At 48.9% G+C, this 24,141-nt stretch overlaps 8 protein-coding genes across 8 annotated transcripts; 3 read left to right on the plus strand and 5 right to left on the minus strand.

The window, feature by feature from the left end:
• Window positions 1–136: 136 nt before the first annotated feature.
• On the minus strand, window positions 137–3,216 carry GIQ15_02392 (chloride channel protein 3; the record flags this gene model as incomplete). Its single annotated transcript, XM_033549809.1, has 7 exons — window positions 137–1,120; window positions 1,202–1,556; window positions 1,615–1,940; window positions 1,992–2,069; window positions 2,127–2,486; window positions 2,552–2,619; window positions 2,685–3,216. The coding sequence occupies 7 exons, from the start codon at window positions 3,214–3,216 to the stop codon at window positions 137–139; spliced, it is 2,703 nt and encodes a 900-aa protein (XP_033406970.1).
• A 380-nt stretch (window positions 3,217–3,596) lies between these two features.
• Window positions 3,597–4,364, plus strand: GIQ15_02393 (uncharacterized protein; the record flags this gene model as incomplete). Its single annotated transcript, XM_033549810.1, has 4 exons — window positions 3,597–3,660; window positions 3,726–3,811; window positions 3,889–3,973; window positions 4,024–4,364. 4 exons carry the CDS (start codon window positions 3,597–3,599, stop codon window positions 4,362–4,364), a joined length of 576 nt encoding a protein of 191 aa, XP_033406971.1.
• Window positions 4,365–4,706: 342 nt separating this feature from the next.
• Window positions 4,707–5,696, plus strand: GIQ15_02394 (cytochrome b-c1 complex subunit Rieske; the record flags this gene model as incomplete). Its single annotated transcript, XM_033549811.1, has 4 exons — window positions 4,707–5,016; window positions 5,110–5,198; window positions 5,286–5,436; window positions 5,515–5,696. The coding sequence occupies 4 exons, from the start codon at window positions 4,707–4,709 to the stop codon at window positions 5,694–5,696; spliced, it is 732 nt and encodes a 243-aa protein (XP_033406972.1).
• A 673-nt stretch (window positions 5,697–6,369) lies between these two features.
• GIQ15_02395 (sensitive to high expression protein 9) lies at window positions 6,370–7,797 on the minus strand (the record flags this gene model as incomplete). Its single annotated transcript, XM_033549812.1, has 3 exons — window positions 6,370–7,232; window positions 7,302–7,560; window positions 7,621–7,797. 3 exons carry the CDS (start codon window positions 7,795–7,797, stop codon window positions 6,370–6,372), a joined length of 1,299 nt encoding a protein of 432 aa, XP_033406973.1.
• A 713-nt stretch (window positions 7,798–8,510) lies between these two features.
• GIQ15_02396 (uncharacterized protein) lies at window positions 8,511–9,231 on the plus strand (the record flags this gene model as incomplete). Its single annotated transcript, XM_033549813.1, has 2 exons — window positions 8,511–8,603; window positions 8,686–9,231. 2 exons carry the CDS (start codon window positions 8,511–8,513, stop codon window positions 9,229–9,231), a joined length of 639 nt encoding a protein of 212 aa, XP_033406974.1.
• Window positions 9,232–9,800: 569 nt separating this feature from the next.
• GIQ15_02397 (1-aminocyclopropane-1-carboxylate synthase 11) lies at window positions 9,801–11,110 on the minus strand (the record flags this gene model as incomplete). The annotated part of the gene is made up of 6 exons (XM_033549814.1): window positions 9,801–9,891; window positions 10,033–10,112; window positions 10,171–10,376; window positions 10,426–10,828; window positions 10,887–10,928; window positions 10,979–11,110. 6 exons carry the CDS (start codon window positions 11,108–11,110, stop codon window positions 9,801–9,803), a joined length of 954 nt encoding a protein of 317 aa, XP_033406975.1.
• A 5,966-nt stretch (window positions 11,111–17,076) lies between these two features.
• Window positions 17,077–18,172, minus strand: GIQ15_02398 (pyridoxamine 5'-phosphate oxidase; the record flags this gene model as incomplete). Its single annotated transcript, XM_033549815.1, has 2 exons — window positions 17,077–18,041; window positions 18,097–18,172. 2 exons carry the CDS (start codon window positions 18,170–18,172, stop codon window positions 17,077–17,079), a joined length of 1,041 nt encoding a protein of 346 aa, XP_033406976.1.
• A 1,149-nt stretch (window positions 18,173–19,321) lies between these two features.
• Window positions 19,322–23,272, minus strand: GIQ15_02399 (pentatricopeptide repeat protein; the record flags this gene model as incomplete). The annotated part of the gene is made up of 1 exon (XM_033549816.1): window positions 19,322–23,272. One exon carries the CDS (start codon window positions 23,270–23,272, stop codon window positions 19,322–19,324), a length of 3,951 nt encoding a protein of 1,316 aa, XP_033406977.1.
• Window positions 23,273–24,141: the final 869 nt, after the last annotated feature.

Below are 24,141 nucleotides of genomic sequence, written 5' to 3' on the forward strand. Positions count from 1 at the left end.
TAGAGGAACACCTGTGGCTTTAGAATAGAGAAGCATGCTATGTCGTTAATTCCGGTGAATTGGCATACATATATATCTATCGTGTCATACATAACGTTATTACAGAAAAGGAAATCCAATATCGTAGGCATTCACCCTAACGATCTCTCTCTTCTAATTCAAAATGAGCATCGAGCTCTTCAGTGCCATCGACTATCTCTGTCGAGTCACGCCTTCTCAATTCCTCTTGAGAAACTGGTGCGTATCCTCCTGATCCTGTACCAGATCCCTTTAGCCTGAATATCCGCTTTGCGTGGCCAGTCACCCATTGAATAAGTTGCCACGCCTTCTTCTCTATGATCCCTTCCTCCGGCCCTGCGTGAATTCCAGCGGTAGGATCACCACCAGCGGCAGCATTTGCATCCGCGTGTTCCTGATGCTCCACCTTGAATTGGTACTTTAGACAGTCCTTTACGGTGACTAACCCTGATAGTTGGCCACGATGCTCAACTAGGATAACTCGTGGGCCCATCTTCTTGAAGATTTCCATTACAGTTTCGAGGGCAAGGCGTGGATGGACGGTTATTGGAGCCAAGTCGACGTAGGGGCTCAAGTCGATTACCCGGGTGCCCGAGGACGATGCTATATCATCGAATGTTGTCGGTGCTCCCGTATTGTGTCGCTCGCCGTCTGGAGGGGGCGAGGAAGACAACGGTGTAGGTGGTCCAAATATGTCACTAGACTGAGAGCTTGATGCCGGACCGCCGCCCATGGACGTCGACAGGCGGACAAATTGACATCTAGCGTTTGGTGCCAGTAGTCCCTCTCGTTTTGCACGCCTAATAGCATATTGAAGCTCAGTTCGGCCGATGAACCCAACTAGCGTCATTGAGTCGTAATCCTCAACGACGGGAAACCCTTGGAACTTATGCTTCCGTAGAAGTTGTTCAGCTTTGCTGATAGAAAGGCCGGCCTCGGGGAATACAACAGGGTTGCTAGTCATTGCATGGGAAACGGGGACGTTGAATATATGTTCCTCCTTGCTGTCGAGGAATGGAAACCCATTAAACCATATCATGCGATCAGCAATACCTCCTTTACCAAACTGGTCGCTGACTGCTTTCGTTACTCCGACGACAATCTATTCAAAGAAACAAGTAAATTTTAGTCAAGGTGCATCTTCAACACTATTGGAAACAAAAGTGTCAGACTGGGGTCTTACCATTGTAGGAAGAATATAAGTCAAGGCGCCGGTTAACTCATACATAATAACCGTCACTGAAATGGTTAGGTGCATTATTCCGCTCAATGCAGCACCAGCACCAAGAAGGGCATACGTCCCCGGAGTGATACAAGGGACATCGGGTTCGCAGGACGCAAAGAATTGCGAATCTGGGAACCTCTGGTGAAGGGCTTGGACAAGTATTCCGACCATTCTGCCGAACGAGGCGCCAACGGCCATGGACGGCACGAAAATACCAGCCGGGACCTTACACCCATAGGATATAATAACGAAGAATATGCGTAGAATGGTTGCCGCCAAAAGAGAAAGGACCATGGACCAGCGATTTTTCGCTCTGCAGATTTGATTAGCATGCTGGCTCTCACCTGATTATGGAAGTGAAATATACTCACTGGCAGATCCCGTTATAATCATGGGGCCCTTCACACTCCCGAAAGAGTATCTCCATCATCTCGGTCATATTGATTCTCAAGAACATGTTTGGATAGCAAACCAAAGCCGTTAGGCCTGCGAGGACCGTGGCTTCCATGATCGGGTGTTTCGAAAGATATTTCTTCCTGAACGCCTGTGCTCGTAGGTTCCACTTCATAATAAAGGCGCCATACAGTCCTCCGAAAATTCCAAGTATGATGAAGAAGATGATCTCAAATGAGTGCCACGATCGATCGTACTGGACCTGGAACATGACCAGTTGTCCCGTCCGGAATGGGTTTATTATCTAGTTCGCTGTTAGCACTATTAAAGTGGTATAGGGCGCAGGCAGACATACAGCAAGGACGCCGGTTGCGACCAAGGCACAGAAGTAACTTCTCCAGAGAGTCTTCAGCGGGAAGTACGAGGCCATTTCCTATACAACAGTAAGTAACTCGGCAATATAGATGTAACCGGTGCATTATTAGCGAACCTCGAGAGAAAATAACACTCCACCAATGGGGCTTCCGAAAGCCACTGCGACACCGGCGGCAGAGGTTGCGGTTAGAACCTCCCTAGTTTTGGCAGCATTTCGTTTATATTTGCTGAACCAACGCGATATAACGTTGCCCGTACAGACGGCGAAATGAACACTAGGTCCCTCTTTACCGATGGCGAGGCCAGAGCCAATGGATAGCGGTAGGGCAAGTGACTTTATCACCAGCGTTCGTGCACCGAGGAAGCCTTTCATAATAAATCCAGCGATGATGACTTTGATTTCAGATATGCCAGACCCTGCAGCGTAGGGTGCAAATGCATCAACAAGCCCCGCGGAGCAAAATGAAAAGAGAATCTAGAATATTGTTAGACACTTATCTATAAGGATGTAACAAGTATGTATGACGTGTTCAATCATACCGCAAATATAAAGTGGACAATATAATTAATGGGTGGGAGAGTACTCCATCGCTTCCACTCAGGGCATCCTAGATAAGTAGATATGGTCAGTCAAGGATATAGCTAACTCCTAGAGTTCTAAGGAATTGCCTACCATCCTCTGCGCCCCAGCAGCAAAAGGCTTCGTTCAGGTAAAACCCGGTCGTGCAGTATCCCAGCTTCACGTCAGCCAGCCATTCCGTAACAATATTCAAAAACCCGGCATTAAGACCAATGGCCACTCCAACAATCGTCATCACAAGCCATGCCTGGCCCGCATCGTAAGCTTCGTCGAGCTTCCGTCTCCATCCAAATGTGCCCTCCTGGTCCCAGAACCGGGCTCCCTCCGTCCTCCGTATACGCCGGCGAGTCTGTTCCTGGACAGCATCCTGCACCCAGTCGATCGTGGTAAAGTCCTCGTAGCGTTTTATCTCACTGATCTCCTCCGTTATTGCCGTCTGGCTGCTGTCTACGCCGGTAGAAGCTCCGGCGGCCTGCGCATGGTCGCCGGCCTGGGAGCGGACGGAATAGCTCGACGCCCGCCGTGAATGCAGGTGAGACAGCCCCGAGAAGTTCGACTGGATCGAGAGACGGTTCTGCGAGCGTTGACGGGCGGACGAGGACGAGGAGAGGTGTGTCGGGTTCATCACACCGATCTATGACACCGATCTATGTGCTGGGTATCATCCTTTGACCATGCGTATGCGGGAGGGCTGTGGTAGCGCGCAGGACAGTGATGAAGCAGGTATCCAGCAGTCAAGCGTGAGGCCTTCACTCGTCGTAGATCGTCTGATAAACGAGATACAGTCGAAGAATGCAGTTTGATGTAGCTGTCGAAGGGAAGTTGAAGATCGCAAGGCCGCCGTGTTTATCGGATTCTTGGCCAAGAGAGAAAATGATCCTCGCATCGCAAGGTTAAATATATTAACAAGACCAACACGCTCGACAGGAAGAAGCCATAGTCAAGGACAGGCAGAGATCTCGACCTCTATCAATTCTACCCAGCGCGACGAAGCTCGAGTCGAGGATGCCGCCCACCAAGGCCAGCCGGGAATCCTCCAGCGAAGCAACTGGCCACTCATCCCTGCCGTGTATGTATCTCGCCGCACACCACTTTTCCGTCCTACGCCAGGTATAGCTGACACCGGCTCTCTAGTGGCGAGGATAAAACGAATCATCCGAGCAGACGACGATATCGCACAATGCTCTACAAACGCGACCTTCCTGATCGCTGTGGCGACGGTACGACTCCCACCGCAACGAGACAAGAGATGTAGATGCGAGGACGAGGACTAACATGGCGTCGCGCGTTTTATTAGGAGATGTTCGTTCAGTACCTGACCGAGCAAGGATATAACGTGGTCAAATCAAACAACCTGAAGAACCTACGATACGCAGATATAGGTATGATACCCATCTATGACTTTACGGTATATACTGACCTGTCCCTCTAGCCACTGCTGTTTCACGCATCGACAATCTTGAGTTCCTGTCTGACGTTATCCCCAAGACGACTACGTACGGTAAATTCAAGGAGAAACGAGCCAAAGAGAAGGCAAAGGAGGACGGCAAGGCTGCGAACCAGCGGACGTTGAAGGAGATGCAGGCACGCCAGCACGAGACGCCAGAACGCTCGCGCGAGGAGTCGATGGTCGATGTGGGCGAGCAGAATGTGAACGAGCTGTCTCCCCGTCCGCCGATGGTTATACATGCCTCGCGGTCTCGCAGCCGGCTGGTGGACGAGGACACGCCTCAGTGGCCAGACGACGACGGCGATGTCAACATGGCTCTCTGATTGTATTCTTTGGCGTTTGGAGCATTGGTTACTGGTGCATGGAGTTAATCTCGTTCTCACTATCTCACTATTCTCTTCACTATCGATCATCGTAGCCTGTATTCGTATAACGTTGTGTTGTAGATGTTGATGTTGTAGTATGTTGATAGTTGTAGTGCTGGCCAATCAGTGTGCGGATGATTTCGGCATCAAAAAAAACCCAACTAGCAACTTCGACTTCAACCTCACCCGAAGTCAACCACCGACATAGAACATCGAACATCGACAGCACCACTTCCAGACGCCAGCGTGCTGCGACTCTAGTCTCCCGGCTGCGCTCAATTGCTCTTCTTCTGGCCCGCCATGTCGCCTCTCGCTGCTTCTTCCGCCAGCTCGCTCCGGGCGTGTGCCCGGCACGCCAACGTCGTCCCTCGCGCCCTCGCTGCATCGTCCGTCACCCAGCAGCGACGAGGACGAGCCACAGATGCTGCTCAGACGTCTTCCTTCGATAGCCCGTTCGGCAGAGGCAACGCTGCCCCCTCGACGTTGAAGATCCCCAGCTTCGGCAAATACGCCAGCCCCCGTCGTGAAGGCACCAACAAGACCTTCTCCTACTTCGTCGTCGGTACCATGGGCATGATGGCTGCTGTTGGCGCTAAGGCTACTGTGCAAGGTGCGTTTTGTCTGATGCTACGGTCAATTGGGGAGATGGGGAGACAATGGATGTTCGTTGTGGCCGGTAGCTGACTTTTGGATGCATTATCAGATTTCCTTGTCAACATGTCCGCCTCCGCCGATGTTTTGGCTCAGGCCAAGGTCGAAATCGCTCTTAACACGATCCCAGAGGGCAAGAACGTACGTTATATCTCAGATCACTTCGCATCGGGACCTGGGTTTCAGGTTGCGATACTATATATGTCCATACTTACGGTACCACTTTAGGTCATCATCAAATGGCGAGGAAAGCCCGTTTTCATCCGTCACCGAACGGCCAGCGAAATTCAAGAAGCCGAGTCGACCAGCTGGGAATCTCTCCGAGACCCCCAGCCAGATTCTGACCGTGTCAAGAACCCCGAATGGCTTATCATGTTGGGTAAGATAGCTCGCGCCATTGATATATCTAGAAGCCAGGATCGTCTTGTCTAACGAACGCCCACTTGTTATCATATAGGTGTCTGCACCCATCTTGGTTGTGTGCCAATTGGTGAAGCTGGTGACTTTGGCGGCTGGTTCTGTCCTTGCCACGGCTCCCACTACGATATCTCCGGCCGAATTCGAAAGGGTCCTGCCCCATTGAACTTGGAAGTCCCCACGTATGACTTCCCAACTGATGACACTCTCGTCATCGGTTAAAGCGGACCGTTCTCGATCATCACCCACCCACCTACTCTAACTTTCAGCAATGATTGTGCGGTTCAGCTGTGGGAAAGTAGACCCAGATAAACACAAAAACGGCCGGCGTCGCTTTGGCCTATTTTCTACTTGTCATCCTATCGTTCTATTTCCTTGATCCGCGGAATATGGGAGGTAGTGGTTTCTTCGTTATAGATGGAAAGTACAATTCTTCTCTGGGCCGTCTGACTTCTTGATCTTGCTTGGAAGTTTGTCCATACTTGTATAACTTCCCCGTTTTCCTATGTTCCTACCTACCTGCTCTATGCAAGACTTGTTCTAGTCTTTTCGTTTTTCTGCATCTCCAGTTTCCCTTGTATTATTTCTCCATATACAAAGCCCTCCTCCGCTTTCATGTATTTCTCACCCCTCCCCCGAACTAAAATTTACAGGAATTTTTTTGATAGAAATAATGAGCATGGAAGGTTAGAGAAAGTTCAGATCGATAAAGGAAGATGGTCCTCTTTCTAATATTCTACACATGTCTAGAGAGAATTTGCTTTTTTAAAGCTTTCTATGTACAAATGATATACAGTCTACGTGATGTTTATCCAGGCTCGAAGGGTTTGCTCGTAGCTCTATCCAACTTATCGTGACTGCACGATAACCCTCGTAGATGGCCCTGTTGGTTCATTCACCCTAGCCGAAAGAAAGCAATCAGGACTCCTCCCATCACCGCTGCTCCCACTGCAGCGCTCTCCAATGCCACAGTGGTCAAGTCACGCTGTGAGAGCGTAACCCGTCGTTCAGTGAAGAATGCCCTGGTGGTCTTACCCCACGATTCGGGTGCGAGGTCAAGATCCGGTGGAAGGATGGGGGTCAGGGGCGGCAATTCCGGAGTTGGCGCTTGAGTCTCCTCTGCAGGCTTAACCTGATCGGATGGTTCCTCCATGGCCGCCGTCTCTAGAGCAGGTTCAACATTATCCGCTGATTCAGGTATATCGGATGCTGCTACAGTTGTGACACCGCCATCCTTCTCAGCGTCGGAAACTCCTTTCCCTTCATCAACTGCCGGTGAACCTTCTCCAACAGGACGGTTATTCTCCCTCTCCAGCGCTTCCACAACCTTATCTTCAAACCCTTTAACCATCCTCCGCCTCCTCCAGGGTTCAACAGCAATCTGAAAGATCAGAAACAGCAGCACATTAACACCCATCAACCCCCAGGTTCCCCAGGTACTCATACGCCGGATCTTATCAGACCACACCTGCTCCTCATGGTACCGCGTCAATATATTCTTGCTCAGCTCAGCGGTCGCTTCTTCGGCTTCACGCTCGGCGTTTGAAAGCGCTTCTTGCGTTTCTATTTCTGCTCGCTCGTTTACATGATCAGAGCGGTAAAGAGATGTAAAACGTTCGAGGTCTGTGGGGGTCCAGGCGTGTTTTCGTTGAAGGAGCTCATTGACCTCGCGTTGCGAAGTTGACCGGCAGTTGATAGCAGATGAATACGCTTCCTTGGCCTCCCGGACTTTGGCACGGGTATGGCGAACAAGTTCCTCTATATTCCAAATAGTTAGATTATGCTATATCGAAATCGACTGGAAAAGTGACTTTATAATAAACATACCTTGAACCCGAATCTCCTGCTTCAATTTCTCAATTGCCGTATATCCGGTCAGGTCGTTTAAGTGCTGCCCAGCGACGAAGATGTTCGATTGCATGTTATCCATCAAATCCTCAAACTTCTTTGAAAGATTGGAACGTAGACGCTCCTCCTGGGATGGGAGCTGAGTTGTATTGGAAGCCGATGGCTTCACCACCTCGGGGCCATCTACTGCAGCCGTCTCCCCCCCGTCCTTAGGTGTATCCTTCCTCACACTTCCCCCCTGTGTTCCCTTATCATTCTGAGTAGAGTAAAGCCTTGACTGCGCCCGCAATTGGCATACTAGACAAACGAATGCATTGCTCCTAGCTCGCGGTTGCTGACTCGATGGCCGAGGAAACGGTTGGGATGAAAAGTTGCGTAAACGACTGGATGCCCGGAATGAGCTGGATTGTGAAAATGTCCCAGACCGTAGGGACTCCCTGAGTAAGGATAGCGGCGTCGACCGCATGCCGGGCATCTCAGGCGGCGTGTTGGTGGTGGATTATGCGTTCTTAGGGAAACATCGTGGGTTGTTGAGCGTTGTCTTTTTGGACTTTACGGTTGGTGATGTATTGATGTTGTATCGATGCCGTTTTGAGTATCAAAATGGCGTGGTATTAGTTGTATGTCATTGTTAGATTGTATTTTTGATCTTATCTAATCTTTTACGATATCAACCCTTTTTTTCCTTCATCTCAAACTTCTTTATATTCAACTAGGAATACTCCATATTCTTTCTTTCTATCACCCTGATCAGCTGCGTCTTCGATACTAGCACCCTACCTATCCTACACCACAGTACGAAGTAGTAATTGGTTTTATATGTCTCCTCATTTCTGTAGACAGGTACCGAAAACCGCGTATATCTAGCCATTCAGTATTATTGCAGCGTCTATAGCCTCACTGCCTCACAAATATATTTAAAGTTCCGAAAACCCCCTATTTTCCCCTATGCTTGATTGGCTACTACGCAGGCCAGCGAGCACGCTATGCAGAGCCAGGGAATTTGGATTAAAACCTGGCTGAAATCACAGTGGCTTCAATGTTTAGGCAGCCGTCAGGGCGTTTCCTCTATATCAGGCATGTCGAATAATCATCTGTTTAACCGAAAAATTTGGAGTCAAACCTAACACCTCCAGTTCAACAGCCATTACGGCCTCAGTCCTGACCATTAAAACGATCTACTGAAAAATGACAACACCAGCTCCTCCTCAAACCCTCGAGGGCATTGCGCTATCGCTTGGCGACATTGCTCTAAAGCAACCTACTACTTGGGGCTTTGTGGTCTATCGATGCTCGTATAATAACGAGGATGCCTGGCAGACAATTCTTCAAAAATTACGCGACGAGATAACCGAGACTCTAGAAGAGGAGCGAGGACCTACTGCCTCGCCATGAGATGATTATTATGGACGATATAGCAAAATATGATGGTGCTACATCTCACGATATCCGTGACCATTTTACTTCTTGGGTATTTGATATTTTACCAGATATCATGGTTACTACACCAACCGAGTCTGAGCTGCAGCTGACGCTCGTGAATCATCCTCATGGTAAGGGGCGAGAGGATGGGTTAGGTACACGGTATAACTTTTGCCTTTTTGTTGATGATATTTGCCTGGAGTCTGTTGACCATATGGACGTCCCGGTTGTGAAGTTATTGGCAAAACACTTTGGTGCGCGAGACCCTGCAGAAAGAGACTATATTATACACCCTGATTTTGAGGATGGTGAAACAGACAACGAAGAGGAAGATGTTGGGTGGATGTATTTCGAATTTGACAATTATGTTGAGATGTATGACATGTTGGAGGAGACTCATTGGTGGTACGAACTATACCGGAGACCACCCTTGTTACCTTATGACTCTCTCTCGCAGCAAAACCCAGGATACTGGCGTAATGGCTAGTCTCTATCAATATCAATTTCAGTGGCTATATCCTAATTCTCAAGCGGCGATAAACTAACCACCTAGAGGGCCACATGAAATTATGTTTAAAGGGCACCACCTGTGTCAGCACATTTGGTGACACCCCGATTTACTCCGTCTTCTATTCTTCTATAATTTGCTTCCGTCGCCTCTGCGGTGATCCATCCTTCTTCCCAACGCCCATGGCAAAGATGTGAGGGCGTTACTCAACCTGCATTATCACTTAGTATGTTTCGTTCTCTTCCCGCCTTGTGGAGTGAATTCATACCTCTTTATACCCTCGGCTACGACTTCCTCGCTGTGAGTGAACACGAGTCGGAACCATCCTGGATCCTTGGAATGTTCTTCTCCAGGATGGAGAAATACACCGCTATCAACCAATTTCTGTGCTAGAGCAAATTCCCTGTCTTTCTGGGACATCAGCTTAGAAGTGGTGCTGGGTGGCAGGTGTCGGGACAGATCTACCCAGAGGAAGCATCCCGCGTTTCTATCCTCCGAAGCCTATGTTTAGTCACTTTACTTCGACATATAAACATTAGAAGAGGCTGTCACTCACGTTCCTGGCAGATAGGGAATGTTGTTCTTGCGAAGGAGCCCCGTTGCGAAGCGGTAGCAGGTTGCCAGTCGCTTTCTAGAGCTCTGGAGAAAAGAAGTTACAAACTTTTCATCATTCAACATCGCCGATGCAATTGATAAAGAGACCGCCGATGGATTGTTCTGTCGCCTGAGATGCCTACGTCAGCCTCTCAGTGCATAATACTATTACTCGAACAAACTTACGAAGTTGAGCGGACAGCCTTTTGCACCTGTGGATTTTTACTGATCAAGCAGCCTATCCGAAGTCCCGGGGCAGAGAAATCCTATGAATTGCGCCAGTTATTATAATGCCAAAGTGAAATTGGACAATAGGAGTCTCACCTTGCTCATTCCATAGATGACATGGAGGAGCTTCTCATCAATCAGTCCCGTGGGATCAATGCTGAGAGTGGAAGTAAACGGCACCGTTCCACTTTCACCGGAGTTAAAAACGGAGAGCGCATATATTTCATCGCTAACTAGATGAATTTGATGCTTCTGGCAGAACTTGAATATTTCGATAAGTGTCTCACGAGGATAGCAGCGGCCTGCTCCCATCAGTATCGAATTCCTTGGTGATTATAGATTAAAACTTACCAAGAGGATTGTGTGGATTAACAATTATTAGTACACGTATCTTCACACCCCTAGCTTCAGCAGCAACCAAGGCTTCTTCATACTTCCTTGCAACTGCCGGGGTGAAGCTCTCAACTGCTTCGGTATCAGCATAAATGGTCTTCAGTCCTGGCCTGTTTCCCCAATCGATCTCGAATCTCCCATAAACCGGGCGACTAAGCAGAATTGCGTCCCCTGCGTCTGCCAGAGTGAATGCAAGTAGCTCGCTCAGTGTAGGGACGGAGTTCGTTGCAAGTATATCGCTGCCTTTTACAGGCACAATCGGGTCAAAATATTTGTTGATATGGCCCGCCATAGCTGCCGGGAATTCTTTACCCCCAACCGAGCTGTAGCCGTAGGACCACACCGACTTGTCGAATTGCACCTGATGCCATGATTTGGTTAATACTAAAACTAGAGAGTGAAAATAAGGCATCACTAACATTTCTATTGACGTAGGCCGTCAGCTCGTCATAGACAAGGGACTATGGGCATCAGCACAGACTCTATATTCATAGTCCCCAAAGTTTCATACATTTTCAGCCGTGCCAAATGATATCAATCCAGACGGATTCGAAGTTGCATTAAACATAGCTACTCTGCTGAGTGGGAATCGCCATGGCTCATCGAGCATTCCAGTGAGCTTCTTGCCTCGAGTCGACAACATGGTGAAGTTGTCTACAAGGCTTTAGAAGACGGACAATCCCAACGCTCAACACAGCTCAAGTAAATAGGAAATCCACCTTCCACAGGAGGATGAACAATCATTTCTAAATATTTGGGAAGTTCGTATCCTTTATATTCATCATTAAGATCCCGACTAACCTTGCGGGGTACGTGGCTGACTGATCTACCAAGAGTTCCTGTTATCTCTGCACGACCTTCACGATGCCCCTAACGCCGCCGACTTTTTCATCTCGCAACGATCAGAGCTAGTTTTGACTCCTATTATAGTGCTACTGAAATAGCCCTTTTGAGAAAATTACACCGAGGAACTTTTTAGGGGTACATTAATATATCTCAATTTTAGAAGTAATTTTGCATCAGTTGATATCTATATGTAATTGCATACTACGGCCAATAATTGCCCTTAGACTATTTGGCCAAATTGAGCTTTATCATATCTTAAGCTCGCTTTCTATCATATGGAAGTTGCACCTACATAGAGGATACTTATATGGTACTGTCTAATGACGAGGTTCGTATTATCATTCACCTAGCATGTCAGCTTTTGCTCCATGTCCACTTAACTATGTTCTATCGTTGTTGTTTTAAGTGGTTAAACTATCCTCGGCATATATACTTGCCGTTATAAAAGGAGTGAGAGGAGCATAGTGCTATTATACATTAGTACTATATGAAGGCAGTTTGCAAGGGTATATTAACGTAACTGCCGAAGAGCATATCAGAACCGTTCCCTTTTCGCCTAGGACGTTCCCTCCAAATATTGTACTAAATTATCTACTACCTGGCAAGCCCTGCCATGACAGCTCGAGTTATCCTTATCCCTTGCCCAAAGATCCCTACAACACCTTAGTGTTTCGAGAACCGTCTCTCTAGCTTGAATTTGACACAGATGCTCCGCGGGTAACTCAAGCGGCGAGTCGTTCTTTATGAGGTGAAAGCATAAAGTCATTGCTGCGGTGAAGAAATCCTGCTTAAAGATGCCAGAAAACCACATAGAGTATCCGCAATTGTGCACTGCCTGTTCACAGAGTTCTCGCTGCTGCGCGAGCAGTGCTAACGAGCACTCTAAAGATGACCAGTAAGCCACTGGATAATGAGCGTATGCCTGTGGTAATTTTGCAAAATGGCTGTGGAGGGTGAGTAGGACTCGACGGAAGTAGACGTTTAGAAGGACCCTTTCAAAATCAGCAATTTCTCTGCCCGACGATGATCCTGTAGATTCCGGATGCCGTTTTGGGGGTGTCTGGAAGATTAAATCATATTCTTTCATCTTGTACCTAAGTTGTCGGTCGTATTCTATGACGTCTTCGTATTCAAAGGAGGCATCTGCCGAGTTCACCTTCCTCAGTATTTCCGACACCAGTGGGAAGAGATCATATAAAACGACGAGGATACTGGAATCTGCCCTCTCTGGAAACCCTCGAGTTGGGATTTCGCCGTCGAAAGACTCGTATATTTCATCCTCATTTATATTGGCTGGAGGAAGACATGTAAATGTATCAGTCGTGATCTGGAGTGGCATTCCCGACAGTAATGATTGTTTGAGGTCCATGAAACATATCGCCGCCCACAGACGATTTCTCATCTCTGCATGAAAGGGTGAATAGACCTTGTTGCTATTGCTGGAATGCAGGCCCACCACCATGGCTAGGCGAACTATAAGTCCGGTGAGTGGCCAACAGGCCTCATACTCTGAACATGACATAGTATTTATCTGTTTAGCAATAACTATGAGACATAGGGTTCTGAGGTTAGCCAGTGTAGGTCGATACATGAATGGTGTAAGCCTTAGACAGGTTTCGGCAGCGGCTAGTAGCGTATGCGGTAGTTCTGGGTAAGACTCCGTCGTATCTGACGCATCTGCGTTATGGGCCTCGCAACCAAGGGCAAGAATTGTGAAATATTGAGCTAGCCAGCCATCATCCGCTGCACTGGGTTGATCCCAGAACGCTTTAACTTGTAGTTTGAAGGTTGGAACATGAAGGAGTCGGTGTGACGTCTCAATTATTTCAAGATATGCCGTAACGAACTTGTCGGCAACTGACCGATGGGGGATAGAAGCCAACATCGCCTTCCTTGTAGATTTTGAACGACGAGGCTTTTCACCGAACGGGTAGTTTGCCGAGATTGCTTCAAGCGAAGTCATCTCTTCTTCGGGGATGATGCCCTTGTTCCGAAAGCAGGTAGGTGTAGAGAGTTTCTCCATCTATACATCATTAGCCACAGCAAATAATCAGAGAGTTATACTGTCACGAGACTAGAGAAATGTTCAGCTGTACATCTTGAATCAGACAGGACCAATGTGTCCCTGTGCGAAATTTCGATCTCCATATTCGATGCGTGACTAGTGCGTTTTGAGGGATATCACTAGAGGGCCGTGAAAGCAGACCATCATCATCGACGGTCCTTTCAGGTTTTTCGTAAACACACTCGTCGGCCTTATCTATTTTGGAGCAACGACCACAAGGCAACCGGCGGTCACAGCGTACCTTCATACGGCGACAGCGAACACAAGTTATTGTAGTTCGCTTCCTTTTGCGTGGTACCCAGTGTTGTGGCCCAGCCTCCGTCAGAGAATGCAGAGGAATGCATGCTGGATTCAGAGATAGGGGTATATTTTCCTTCAGCACTATTAGCCATAAGCCTAAATAAGGACAGACAGAGGTATCTCATACATCCAAGGCATCAAAGAGTCCTCGAGGCTCACTCGCATCTGAGCTCGGAGTAGCATCGAACGACTGTGGTGTGACGTTATTCAGGTCCGCCAACCATTCTTCGACCTGATCGAGGCTAGCGGGATCAGATAATGCAGTATAAGATACAGACGAGGATCCATGCGATATATTATTAGCTTCTTTGAGGTATGAACATTCTCGGCCGGTCTTGTGGCAACGCGAGCATTGAGGCTTTGTTCTGTCGCAGCGCACTTTGGCCTTTCGGCAGGCCTCGCAGGTCTGGACTGTCCTTGCTCTCGCCATGATTGACTTGTCAAAAAGCAAGAAGACAACAGAATATGGAGAGATACCCTTCTATCAGGGACGTATAATTCAGGGAGGGAATCGAAGTACTGGCATCCACGTCCACCGTTGGCAGCCTGGCCAAATTATATATGTTCGGCCGAGTTATGGTCGGCGGAGATGGTTGTGCCGTTGCTGCAAACTCCGACTGCATGGGGCCTTCGTAAATATGTGGCTTTGCTCCACCAAGTTCATCTGATAACGCGAGCATCCTCGTAGGATCTAGCGGCCTAGGGGCCATCTGGCCAGTATAAGGCTTGCGTGTGCCGTGTATACGATGGAGTGAATTGACGACGGAGCAAAGTCAAGAAAAGGCGGAAGTTCCAGGCTGGGCAGATCTTATCTGATTGATAACGTATCTCACCACTCGGTGACCGCCACCACTCGATGACCACCCATCAAAATAAACACCGATATCACCACCCCCCCTACATGTATTAATATATCCACAACAACGCGAATAACAAATTAAATTAGATATTAAGTAACGATAGTAGAGCTCTAGTTTACATATTAATTAGTTAGATTAGGAAAACAAACGAGTGTTGGGCTTGATAGTTCGGCCAGAACGTGTTTCTCTGCCATGGGATAAGAAATTGGGTAATGAAGGGACAGGATCGATTGGAGCCACCTTTGTGGGTGACTTCTTCTTCTTTCCTAATTTGGAAGGTGAGATAGGGCTCGGGGCGTTGATTTGGGCCTTTTTGGCCTTCTTAGCCATTCGCTGGGCTTCCTGTTCACCGGCCTTACGCTTCCTTTCTAGCGCTGCTTGCTCGCGCTGAGCAGCTGCCTCTATTTGGGCCTTCTCACGGGCCTCCTTCCGTTCCTGCTGCTCTTTAAGCCTTTGGGCCTTCTTCTCTGCAGCCTCTTGAGCCTTTGTATCGCGATATATCAATTGCTGAAGCTTTAACTCTTTGGCCTGAGCTATCTGGGCCTGTTTTTCTTGCTCGATATCTAGAGCTCTCTTCCTTGCTGCATTAACTTTGGAAGGAGAGAAGAACTGGGCCTGGCCGGCTTTCTCTTTATCAAAAAGGCCCAATCCTTTGCCTCTCTTCCTTCGTTGCTTCTCAATAATCAAAGCACCGCTAAGAGCTTGATTTTCATACCGTAAAATATCATTATTAAAGATAAGTTGCTCACTAGCTCGAATTATCTTTTGGATATAGTCTCTTTCTGTAAGAGACTGGCGGAGATACACCTTTTTGCTTATCCGGCGGAGGCCTCATATCATAATAGGAGTAGAAGGCTCTGCAGCTGCATTTACTAGAGTAATTGGCCGTTCTTGCTGGAAATATCGCAGCTGTCTCTGTGGCTCAAGAGGATAGATACCCGTTGCTCTAAAGCCAGACTAAATATTCTCCTTTGTAAGAGCTTTACACTATACAGTATAAAAGAGCTTCCAAAAGTCTCTCTTCCTAATTGAGAGATATCCGAGGCCTCCCCGTATTAGGTTGTTGACTTCTTAGGAATATGCACTAGCTAGTGGCCCAAATATCCCAACATCTAACGGCTGGAGACGGTGAGTTGAATAGGGAGGAAGGATGGCAAGAAGGATACGGTTTCGATCAGCGTAGTCAATAAATCGCATATTAATATAAGAAGAGTGCCCATCAAGGATAAGGAGCCTCCTTGCCCTACTGGCCTTTATCTTTGTATGTTTATCGAAGACTTTCTCTAACCACTCTAGGCCGTAATTATTAGAGCTCCAACCGTTTGGTGATGCTGTAAAATATGCAGTTTGTTCCTCTGGGGAGTAGTTATCTAACCAGGTGTCTTGTAGATCTCCTTCTCCCTTATAAATAAGTGTAGGAGGAATCCTTTCCCCATCTGCAGAGATAGCAGCAAGTAGAGAGATAAATTCCCTATTTCCATCATAAACGGTAGTTATCCTCTTATTCTTTAGCAAATGGATAGGGACTACGCGTTTTACTGCATATCCAAGCCCAATTAGGAAGCCTTTCTCATCAAAGTTATAGATATTACTAGGAGTAATATTATATTTATCAACCACCTTCCCTAGCTAAAGAAGAGGGTATTAGTAACGAGATATCTAATAAATAACAAATATTTAAACACTTACAAGATCATAGAAATGCTCAAAATGGGCAGAGTTATCCGCAACATGCCTATATTGATCGATCGTTCGAAGATATCTTGATGTTATCCGGGCCTGATGCCTCTTGCAAAATCGAGATACCTAATTGATGCCAACTGGCTGTTTGGTGAGCTCTAGAACGAGATTTGCGATGATTTGAGGTGTAGGAGATAGGCCTCTATTCAATAAACGTTCGATATACTGTAAAAGGACTTCCTCTTGAGTATCTGTTAACTTTTTGCGATGAGTTGAGGTGGCTTCCTTATTGGACACTGTTTTGCCTGAATATCGACGCGCAAGAGTCCTCTGATCGATTTTCCACTTTCTGGCTGTTTGTGCGTAATTAGGGACGTCCTGCGATTTCAAATCTTCAATCGCACAAGCAATTGCTTCTTCATTAGGCATGTTGTGGGTGGTTAAAGATAGGTGGTTGTCGAGATGAAGATTTTTGTTGGGGTGGTCATCGAGTGGTGGCGGTCATCGAGTGGTGAGATACGTTAATCTTATCTCCGTTATAAATCAGATAAACGGGACATCACCTGGATATTAAGGAGTACCTACCTTAGGTACCTAGTACCTACCTAGTAGGTAGGTAGGCGGAGTTTAGGACAAGATACGAGGTCAGGATGGATGACTCTGAGGGGACACACGCTCCTTCGTATGCCGTCTTTCGGTTCTCACACCTGTTGCTCCGTACCCTACAAGACACTTTTGAACTACTAAGATGATTTAATAGGTAATCATATTTCGATTCTATCTCTAGATGATACACTTTATCTCTCCGCTCCATGGAAACCTACATCCTGAAGCTCGTAGGAATCCTACAGTGCCAGCTCAGGGAGACAATCTTTCAACTTTCCACTTGAAAGTCTTCTCGTTTCCATCCACCTCATCTGGGCCATGAAGTCTCCCATACCTAAATCGATCGTGTAACCTACTCTTCCTCCCCTGCCAAAACTCCACTGACTCAGGAACAAGACGAACTCCGCCCCAAAATGGCGGCAATGGTATCTCCTTGACATCCGCAAACCTAGCTTCCATCTCCTTCACTCGGTTCTCAAGAACGGAACGACCGTCATCATTCCCTTCTCCAGCACCTTCTCCATCGTTCGACCAGAGCCGTTTACTCTGCTGACTTGCCCAAGCACCGATCTGGCTTCCCCTCTCTCTAACCCGCCAGTACGTCTCACTTTCTTCCTTGGACAGCGGCTCAATCAACCCTTCAATCCTAACCTGTCGTTCAACGCTCTGCCAATGGAACGTCAACGCAGCCCATCTGTTTCCTTCTTGCAATCGGGGCTCAGATCCATCGAATAGAGACATGGCCTCTTCGTCTCCGTCTCTGTCATTACCAAATACCTGTCCACCTTTACCAGCTCGGCTGCCCCAGTTGCTATAGACGACCCATCCCCGTTCGTCGAGTTCCTTTAAATACACGACACGTGCACTCGGGCGGCCGGCGGGCATGCTGACAGTAGCTAAAGTACATGTCTCCGGCGCAGAGGAAGCGGGAAGCCTTGCATCTTTGAACCAGGTATGGAACTGGTGCTGTGGGTTAGCATGTAGATGGGAGTAGAGAAGAGGCGGGTTTGTGCCGAATTGGTGCGCGCGAGACGGGTGCGAGACGACGGCCGCGTTGGCGACTGGTGTTGAAGCGCCGGAGGGGATTGGTTCGTCCAACGATGCCAGTAAGCGTTTAGGCAGACCTGTGGCCGTTATGTCTTCAGGCATGATATTTATTTTCTGCGTCGATGGAGCAGCACCCTCCGCCGGGGGAGCAGCAATATCACCCGGTGCAACTATTTACCATTAGATATTAACACAAAAGTTACAAGGAGTGAAAAGGGAGTATACAAATCAATCTCTTTGGATGTCGATGGTACTGCGCAGCAGAAGCCGATTCACTCTCATCCATCTTATCTAGCGTCATCCTCGTAGGAGCAAGACTTAGCGGAGGAGTAGCTGGTCGAATTGAACTGTAGATCTGTTGGATTACGTTTCTCCTTCTAGGGAGCGTAGTGTGCATAAGTTACACCACAGCGCTGCTTGTTCCTTTCCCCCGTCGTTGTCTGGTAGATGTTATATTCCACCCCGCATCAATGGATAGAGGGGAACCTCCAATTGAGGAAACGTATTCAGCACTGGAATGAGGACTGAGCGGTAATAGTACACCGTAGCGCTGAGAAATATATCTAGATAAAAGGAAAAGAGCGAGAAAAGAAGAGAAACGGAAGAATGACGAGGTCTCTCTCTTCTTTTTTGCTGGTCACACGCGGAATTACGGGATGATGTCAGGCCAGTCGGCGAATCTCGGCGATAACTCATCTATATAACTGTCAAATTATTACACCGGCAAAAGTAAAATATATTATACAATCTTTTTTATATTTTTTCTCCTCAAGATCTATGGAGTAGAGAGTTGTCTATGTGCTCGGGTTCCGGGATACCACCTCCTCGCGAACCGGCCAAAAAGAATATGTCAAAGAAAACAGCACAACACCACCGCGGCCTGCGCTCAAATAACGCCGCTCCGATTTTTTTTTGGTTAAAACACCATTCCCACCAGGACCCTCGGTTGTGCAATTCGCATCCCAAATCCTCCTCCCTTCCCACAATTCAAAAGAGCCAATTCAATCAAATATCAAGCTCTATGTCAAAGTAATGTAAATATGACCGAGACCGACTGCTTGAAACGCCGTCTCGCGGATGTGGGAAGACCAGCCCAACCAGCCTTAAATTAAATTAAAATCTTCAACCTCTCAGCCGAGGGATGGTAGGAAATCAAGCATTGAAATTCAAACAAGTCCCAATTAACAGAAAAACGCCGGCCGCTGTGTATGGTACAGGGAAATGCATGAATCAGATAACAACGGAGACAGAAGGAAAAGGTATATCTTTTTATGGGGAATAATTTGAATAAAATGTTCAATCACGTAAAGCGAGGAAGTTTTTAATCCTCGAATCGGGTTTTCTTTCTTTTTTTTCGGGTTTCAAACAAAGGAAAAGGGAAAAATTATGTGGATGCAACGAGGGTATATTTTTCGTTGCATCGCACATAGATAGTTTAAACGGTTTGAGCCTACGCGGGCTGTCCACCGTTGACCAAATCTAGGACCTTCCCGGTAACTGCCGAAGGGTAACCGCGAGACATCATCTCGCGCACCACATGGTCAGCGCCGGCATGGTCCTCAACGGCCATAAATGCCCTCGTCATGGCTTCGTATGTGCTTGGTTCGCGTCTCTCAAGACCTACACCATCATACACTGCCTTGGCATTGCGGACGTTGCCTGTCGCAGCCCATCCGTGAATAAGTGTGTTGGCGATGTAAGCGGTCATAGCAACCTTGTTGGCAGCCATATCGGCTAGCACAGCAGGGGTGTCAGAGACTTGGTGGTTAGCTACCATCGATTCGAAGAGGGCCTGGTAAAGGCATGCTTGTGGGCGGAGGTGGGGTTGAGAGAGGGCCGAGTCGAATGTTTCACGGGCCCCTGCCATGTCATGGAGTACACATCCACGAGCATGGATGAGAGAAGCGTAGTGTACAGCTTCAGGAAGCTGGCCGGAAGCACGAATAGAGTCCAGAACAGCTGTGGCAGCAGACATGTTGACGGGCTCTAGAGACGCGTAGGCGTCAACAAGGAGTTTGTAAGTGTGCATTGTTGGCTGGATGTTCTTGGATTTCATGCGCTCGTAGTATGCTAACACCTTGGAGCGGTCACGCTTTGTGTTGAGGAAGTATTGGATGATAGAGTTGTAAGGGGCTGGACGGGGTTTGTAGTTTGGCATTGACTCCATTTCGTCGAACATCTCTTCGGCAAAGCGCTCGTCGCTGACACGGCAGAGGGCATTGACGATGGTTCCGTAAGTGACGCTGGTGGGTCGGACGTTGTTGGCGCGCATCTCAGCAAAGTAGAGCAGGCAGTCATCGATGCGGCGAGCCTTTCCTAGTTTACCAATCAAGGCATTGTAGAGGAATGAGGTTGGCTCGACGCCCTCAGATGTCGCTCGATGGAACACCTTGACGGCCTCGGTGGCTTCATCGAAGGTCTTGGTCGACTCCTTTAGGGTTGTGATGTAGAGACCGAACGTGTTAGCGGATGGAGCAGAACCCATGTTCAACAACTCCTGGTGATATTTGGCTGCCAGGTTACGCTCACCGGTAGTCAGGCAAGCAGCAACCATGGCGTCCAGGATAGAGGTCCAACCATACTTGACAGCATTGTACTGTGGGATCAGTGGAACATCGTGCTTAGCCATGCCTAGAATCTCATGTGCCATGTTCATGCGTCCGCATTTAGCAGCAGCAGTAATCAGCTTAGCATACGTAATGTAGCGAGGGTGGCGACCAATTCGGCGCATGTTCTTGAACTTGATCATGGCCTCGTTAAGATGGTCCTCGGTACGACCGCGTGGGTTCTCTAGCAGCTCGGCGATTATCGATGAGCCTCTGAAGTCCGTGGAGTGGGCGTATGGGTCGAACGAGTCTTCTGGCCTCGTTGGCTTGAGTCTAGGTGAGGGTTGGGCCTGGGGTTGCGGTGCTGCCGGTGCAGGTGCATTGTATTGTGGTGTGACAAATGTAGGAGCGCTTCCGTGGAGATAGTGATGCCATTTCTGCGCAATGTCTGAACGGACATCACCCAACTTTGCAACACCTTGGTCAAGTAGCTGCTTGGTGTATTCATCCAGGCGAATGCCAGTGTTCATGGCGACCTCGAGCATATGGACAAAGCGGAGTGGGTGGGCAGCATCGAATAGCGTTGAACCATTAACCAGCATGCCAGCTTGTACTTGCATGGCAAGAGTAAGGTCTCTAGCAGTCAAGTGAGAAATACCCATTGGACCTAGACTGGCAACCACATACTCAGCGACGGGCGAGACAAGTCCACCATTCTCAACCATACACCACATCAGTGTCATGGCGGAATGGGGCGAGAGCGGTGCTGAAGCTTGAATAAGAACGCGACCAAGTAAGTCCATAGCCTCATCAATCTCTTCGCGGATACGCTGCTTCTGCTCGTTGGCGGTGGAGCTGGCGTTGGCGCTGCGAATGCGGGAGAACATACTTCGGGCGTCCATAAGGCCTTCTTCAATTTGTCCGCTCTTCAACAGTGCGATGGTATACATGGCTACAGGCTGGATGAAGCTTGCAGTGACACGAGAAGAAGAGGAGAGAACATCCCAGAAAGGTTTGGCCAAGTCCAAGCTGCCCTGGCGAATGTGAAGGGCTAGCATGGCGATAGCTGGCTCAACGGAGCTGGCAGCATCCACGGTGAGGAGATTGTATGCGCTGGTTGCAGTGGATATATCGTTGGCATCAGCGGACGCAATGCAGATTTTCAAAGCCGCATCTGTTAGGGCTTGACCTTGCAGTTGAGTCTGGGCGATGTGCAGTGCTGAAGCATAGTTGCGGTTGTTGAGGAAGTGTTGGACGAAACCGTCCTTGACGATGACCTCTTCGACAGCCTGGAGACGCTCTGCCTGCTTCTCGACGCCGTTGAAGGAAGCGCGGATCTTGTCGAAGAATCGGCGTGCTCCGCCCTCGTTTCCACAGGATAGGTAGGCTTTAATGACAGATGCGTAGACTTCACCGTCTTGACGTTCAACGACCCCGAAAATCCCGCTGTTATCAGCAATAGCCAGGGTTTTGTACTCGTTGTAGCATTCAACGGCACTCTTGAAATCGCCCTTCAAGGAGAAAATATCGATCATAGGCGGGAACATGGCCGCGTGGGGAGCGACCTTGTTAGCTTCCATGTGCGCGAATATCTCGATCATCTGGTCAATGTCTCCCTGCATGGCACAAGCCGTGAGGAGAGAGCGGTAGACAGGGAGCGGGAAAGCAATATCGGCATGTCGGGCGGTAGCAACGTTGAATAGCTTGAGAGCAATGGGAAGGGAATGGTCTTCGGTCAAGAGTTCGTGCTCGACTTCGCTAGATTGGAAAATGAATTTGCCTGGTTCTTCCATACCACCGAATCGTGCTCGTGATTGCTCCAGGTCCTTGGCCATGCGGAGGCAGTCCAAGGCACGGGTAGACAAGAGTTGAACGATGATTTTGTACGTCTGCTCGTTGGGCATGACGCTTCGACGGAGCATATCGGAGTAGACATCGAGGGCCTTGGGGACGGCATTGTGCGTTTCTGGGTGAAGACGGATTGCAGCCTCGAGGAGAGCATTGTAGGCGGTAGCAGTGGGTTTGACACCGTCTCTCAAGAGGTTCTCGAAGGCAGCTGGAACTTTAGCATGTGCTCCGTCCCTAGCCAACTCAACGACAGTATTCGATCGAGACTCGCCCTGTTTCTTCTCATACAGACTGTGATCGTTCACGGGAGTTCTGGGGGAGACGATGGCCTCCTGAACGGAAGACGCAGGGGTTCGATCAGATTGGGCGCCGCTCTCGATGTCAAAAAGTTCGCTTCCGGACTCGATGGCGGAGGCATTATATTCCGACTCTGCGAGGGCATGTGCCTCCTGGATCTCCTGGATCTCCCTGGCAACTGCCTCGTCGACCCTTGCGCTCACATCCTTGTCGACGGGAGCACTCTCGACGTTCCTCGAAGTGCGGATTTCATTCCGGCTTCGTGCTCTCGATACGGATGCGGCAAGTTGGTCGACGTCCGAGTCCTCTAGACCCTCCTTTAGGACCTCTTCCTTGGTCGGTTTCCAGCCAATGCGTTTGGTGAACTGGAACTGCTTCCAGTCACTGTCATCGCCGGTCTGCTGGGCATGCTGCCACGCGGCGTAGTATGCGGCTAGGCCGGAGTCACCGCTGGTAGTGGTGGAAGCTGCGTGGCCAGCCTTTGCACCACCAGCGTTGGACGACGAGCCAGAGGCGTTCTGGAAAGCATTTTGAAGCTGCGCAGTGCGGGTGAACTTTGCAGTCTGTGGGATCGAAGTGATCTGGTTTAGGGAGGAGGCTGACGGAGCATAGGAGGATTGCGAGGCGGCAACGACAGACTGGGCGTACCCGTGGACAAAAGTCTTGGAAAAGGTCTGGCGCGCGAGGTGTGTGAATGGTTTAAAAACCATTTACGTTATTGAGGACCTCTTCAATGCGAAGAGGAGATACTATAAGAATGAGTCAGTCCACCCAACTCGACAACTCAGCCCGTGGGGAAACGGATACCTACCTTTGCACTGGGATGATTAGAAGAACGCAGGTTCATCTGACGACTACAGCCGTCAATGAACGCGCAGGGTAAAAGGGTTATTAGTAGGTCTGAAAAAGGGAGGTGATCGCGAGGTGACGGATCCACCGGTATCTCGATTGCTGTATAGATAAGGATGAGTGAATGTGTAGAAAGGAGCGTAGTGACTACGCCCACAAGCCTCTCAGCGGAGAATTAAGAGAGGAAAAAAAGGAGGGAGTAAAGAATGGTGATGAGTGAAGGGATGAGGTCGAGGAGAAAAGAAAACGAGGATGTTATACTCACATTCTGACTAAGACAGCTCACTTTTTCTGAGTCTCCGTGTCTTTTTCTTGCGCTCGATCGCCCGATCGGGGAAGTGGAGACCAAGGGGCACGAGAGCGGGTCCTGATTGGCGGGATCATCCGGGCCGGTCTCGTGACCCGGGGGAACTGTGAACCGCCGAGTACGGGCATATATCTATAGATCGCAGCACAGAAGCGAGATAGAGACGCTGGGAGAGAGTGTGAGCTGCCGGGACCGACGCTGGCCCGTCGTCTGCCTCCCCTGAGCTCCGTCTCCAGCAGCTGGCGCGCAGTATGGCCTGGCGAAGAGCAAGATACGCGAAATACACATACAAGGCACGGTTCCGGGGCAACTTCGGAGCTCGCGGAGTCTTCGGAGCCGACGGCCCGGCTCGTGTTAGTTAGGGCTGTGTTGCTGACTCATCGCCTTCCGACTTATTTTCGTCCAGGTCAGAATAGATGTTGA

Source organism: Arthroderma uncinatum, assembly GCF_011692745.1.
Source record: "Arthroderma uncinatum strain CBS 119779 chromosome Unknown scaffold2, whole genome shotgun sequence".
In the NCBI taxonomy this organism is placed as follows: Eukaryota; Fungi; Ascomycota; class Eurotiomycetes; order Onygenales; family Arthrodermataceae; genus Arthroderma; species Arthroderma uncinatum.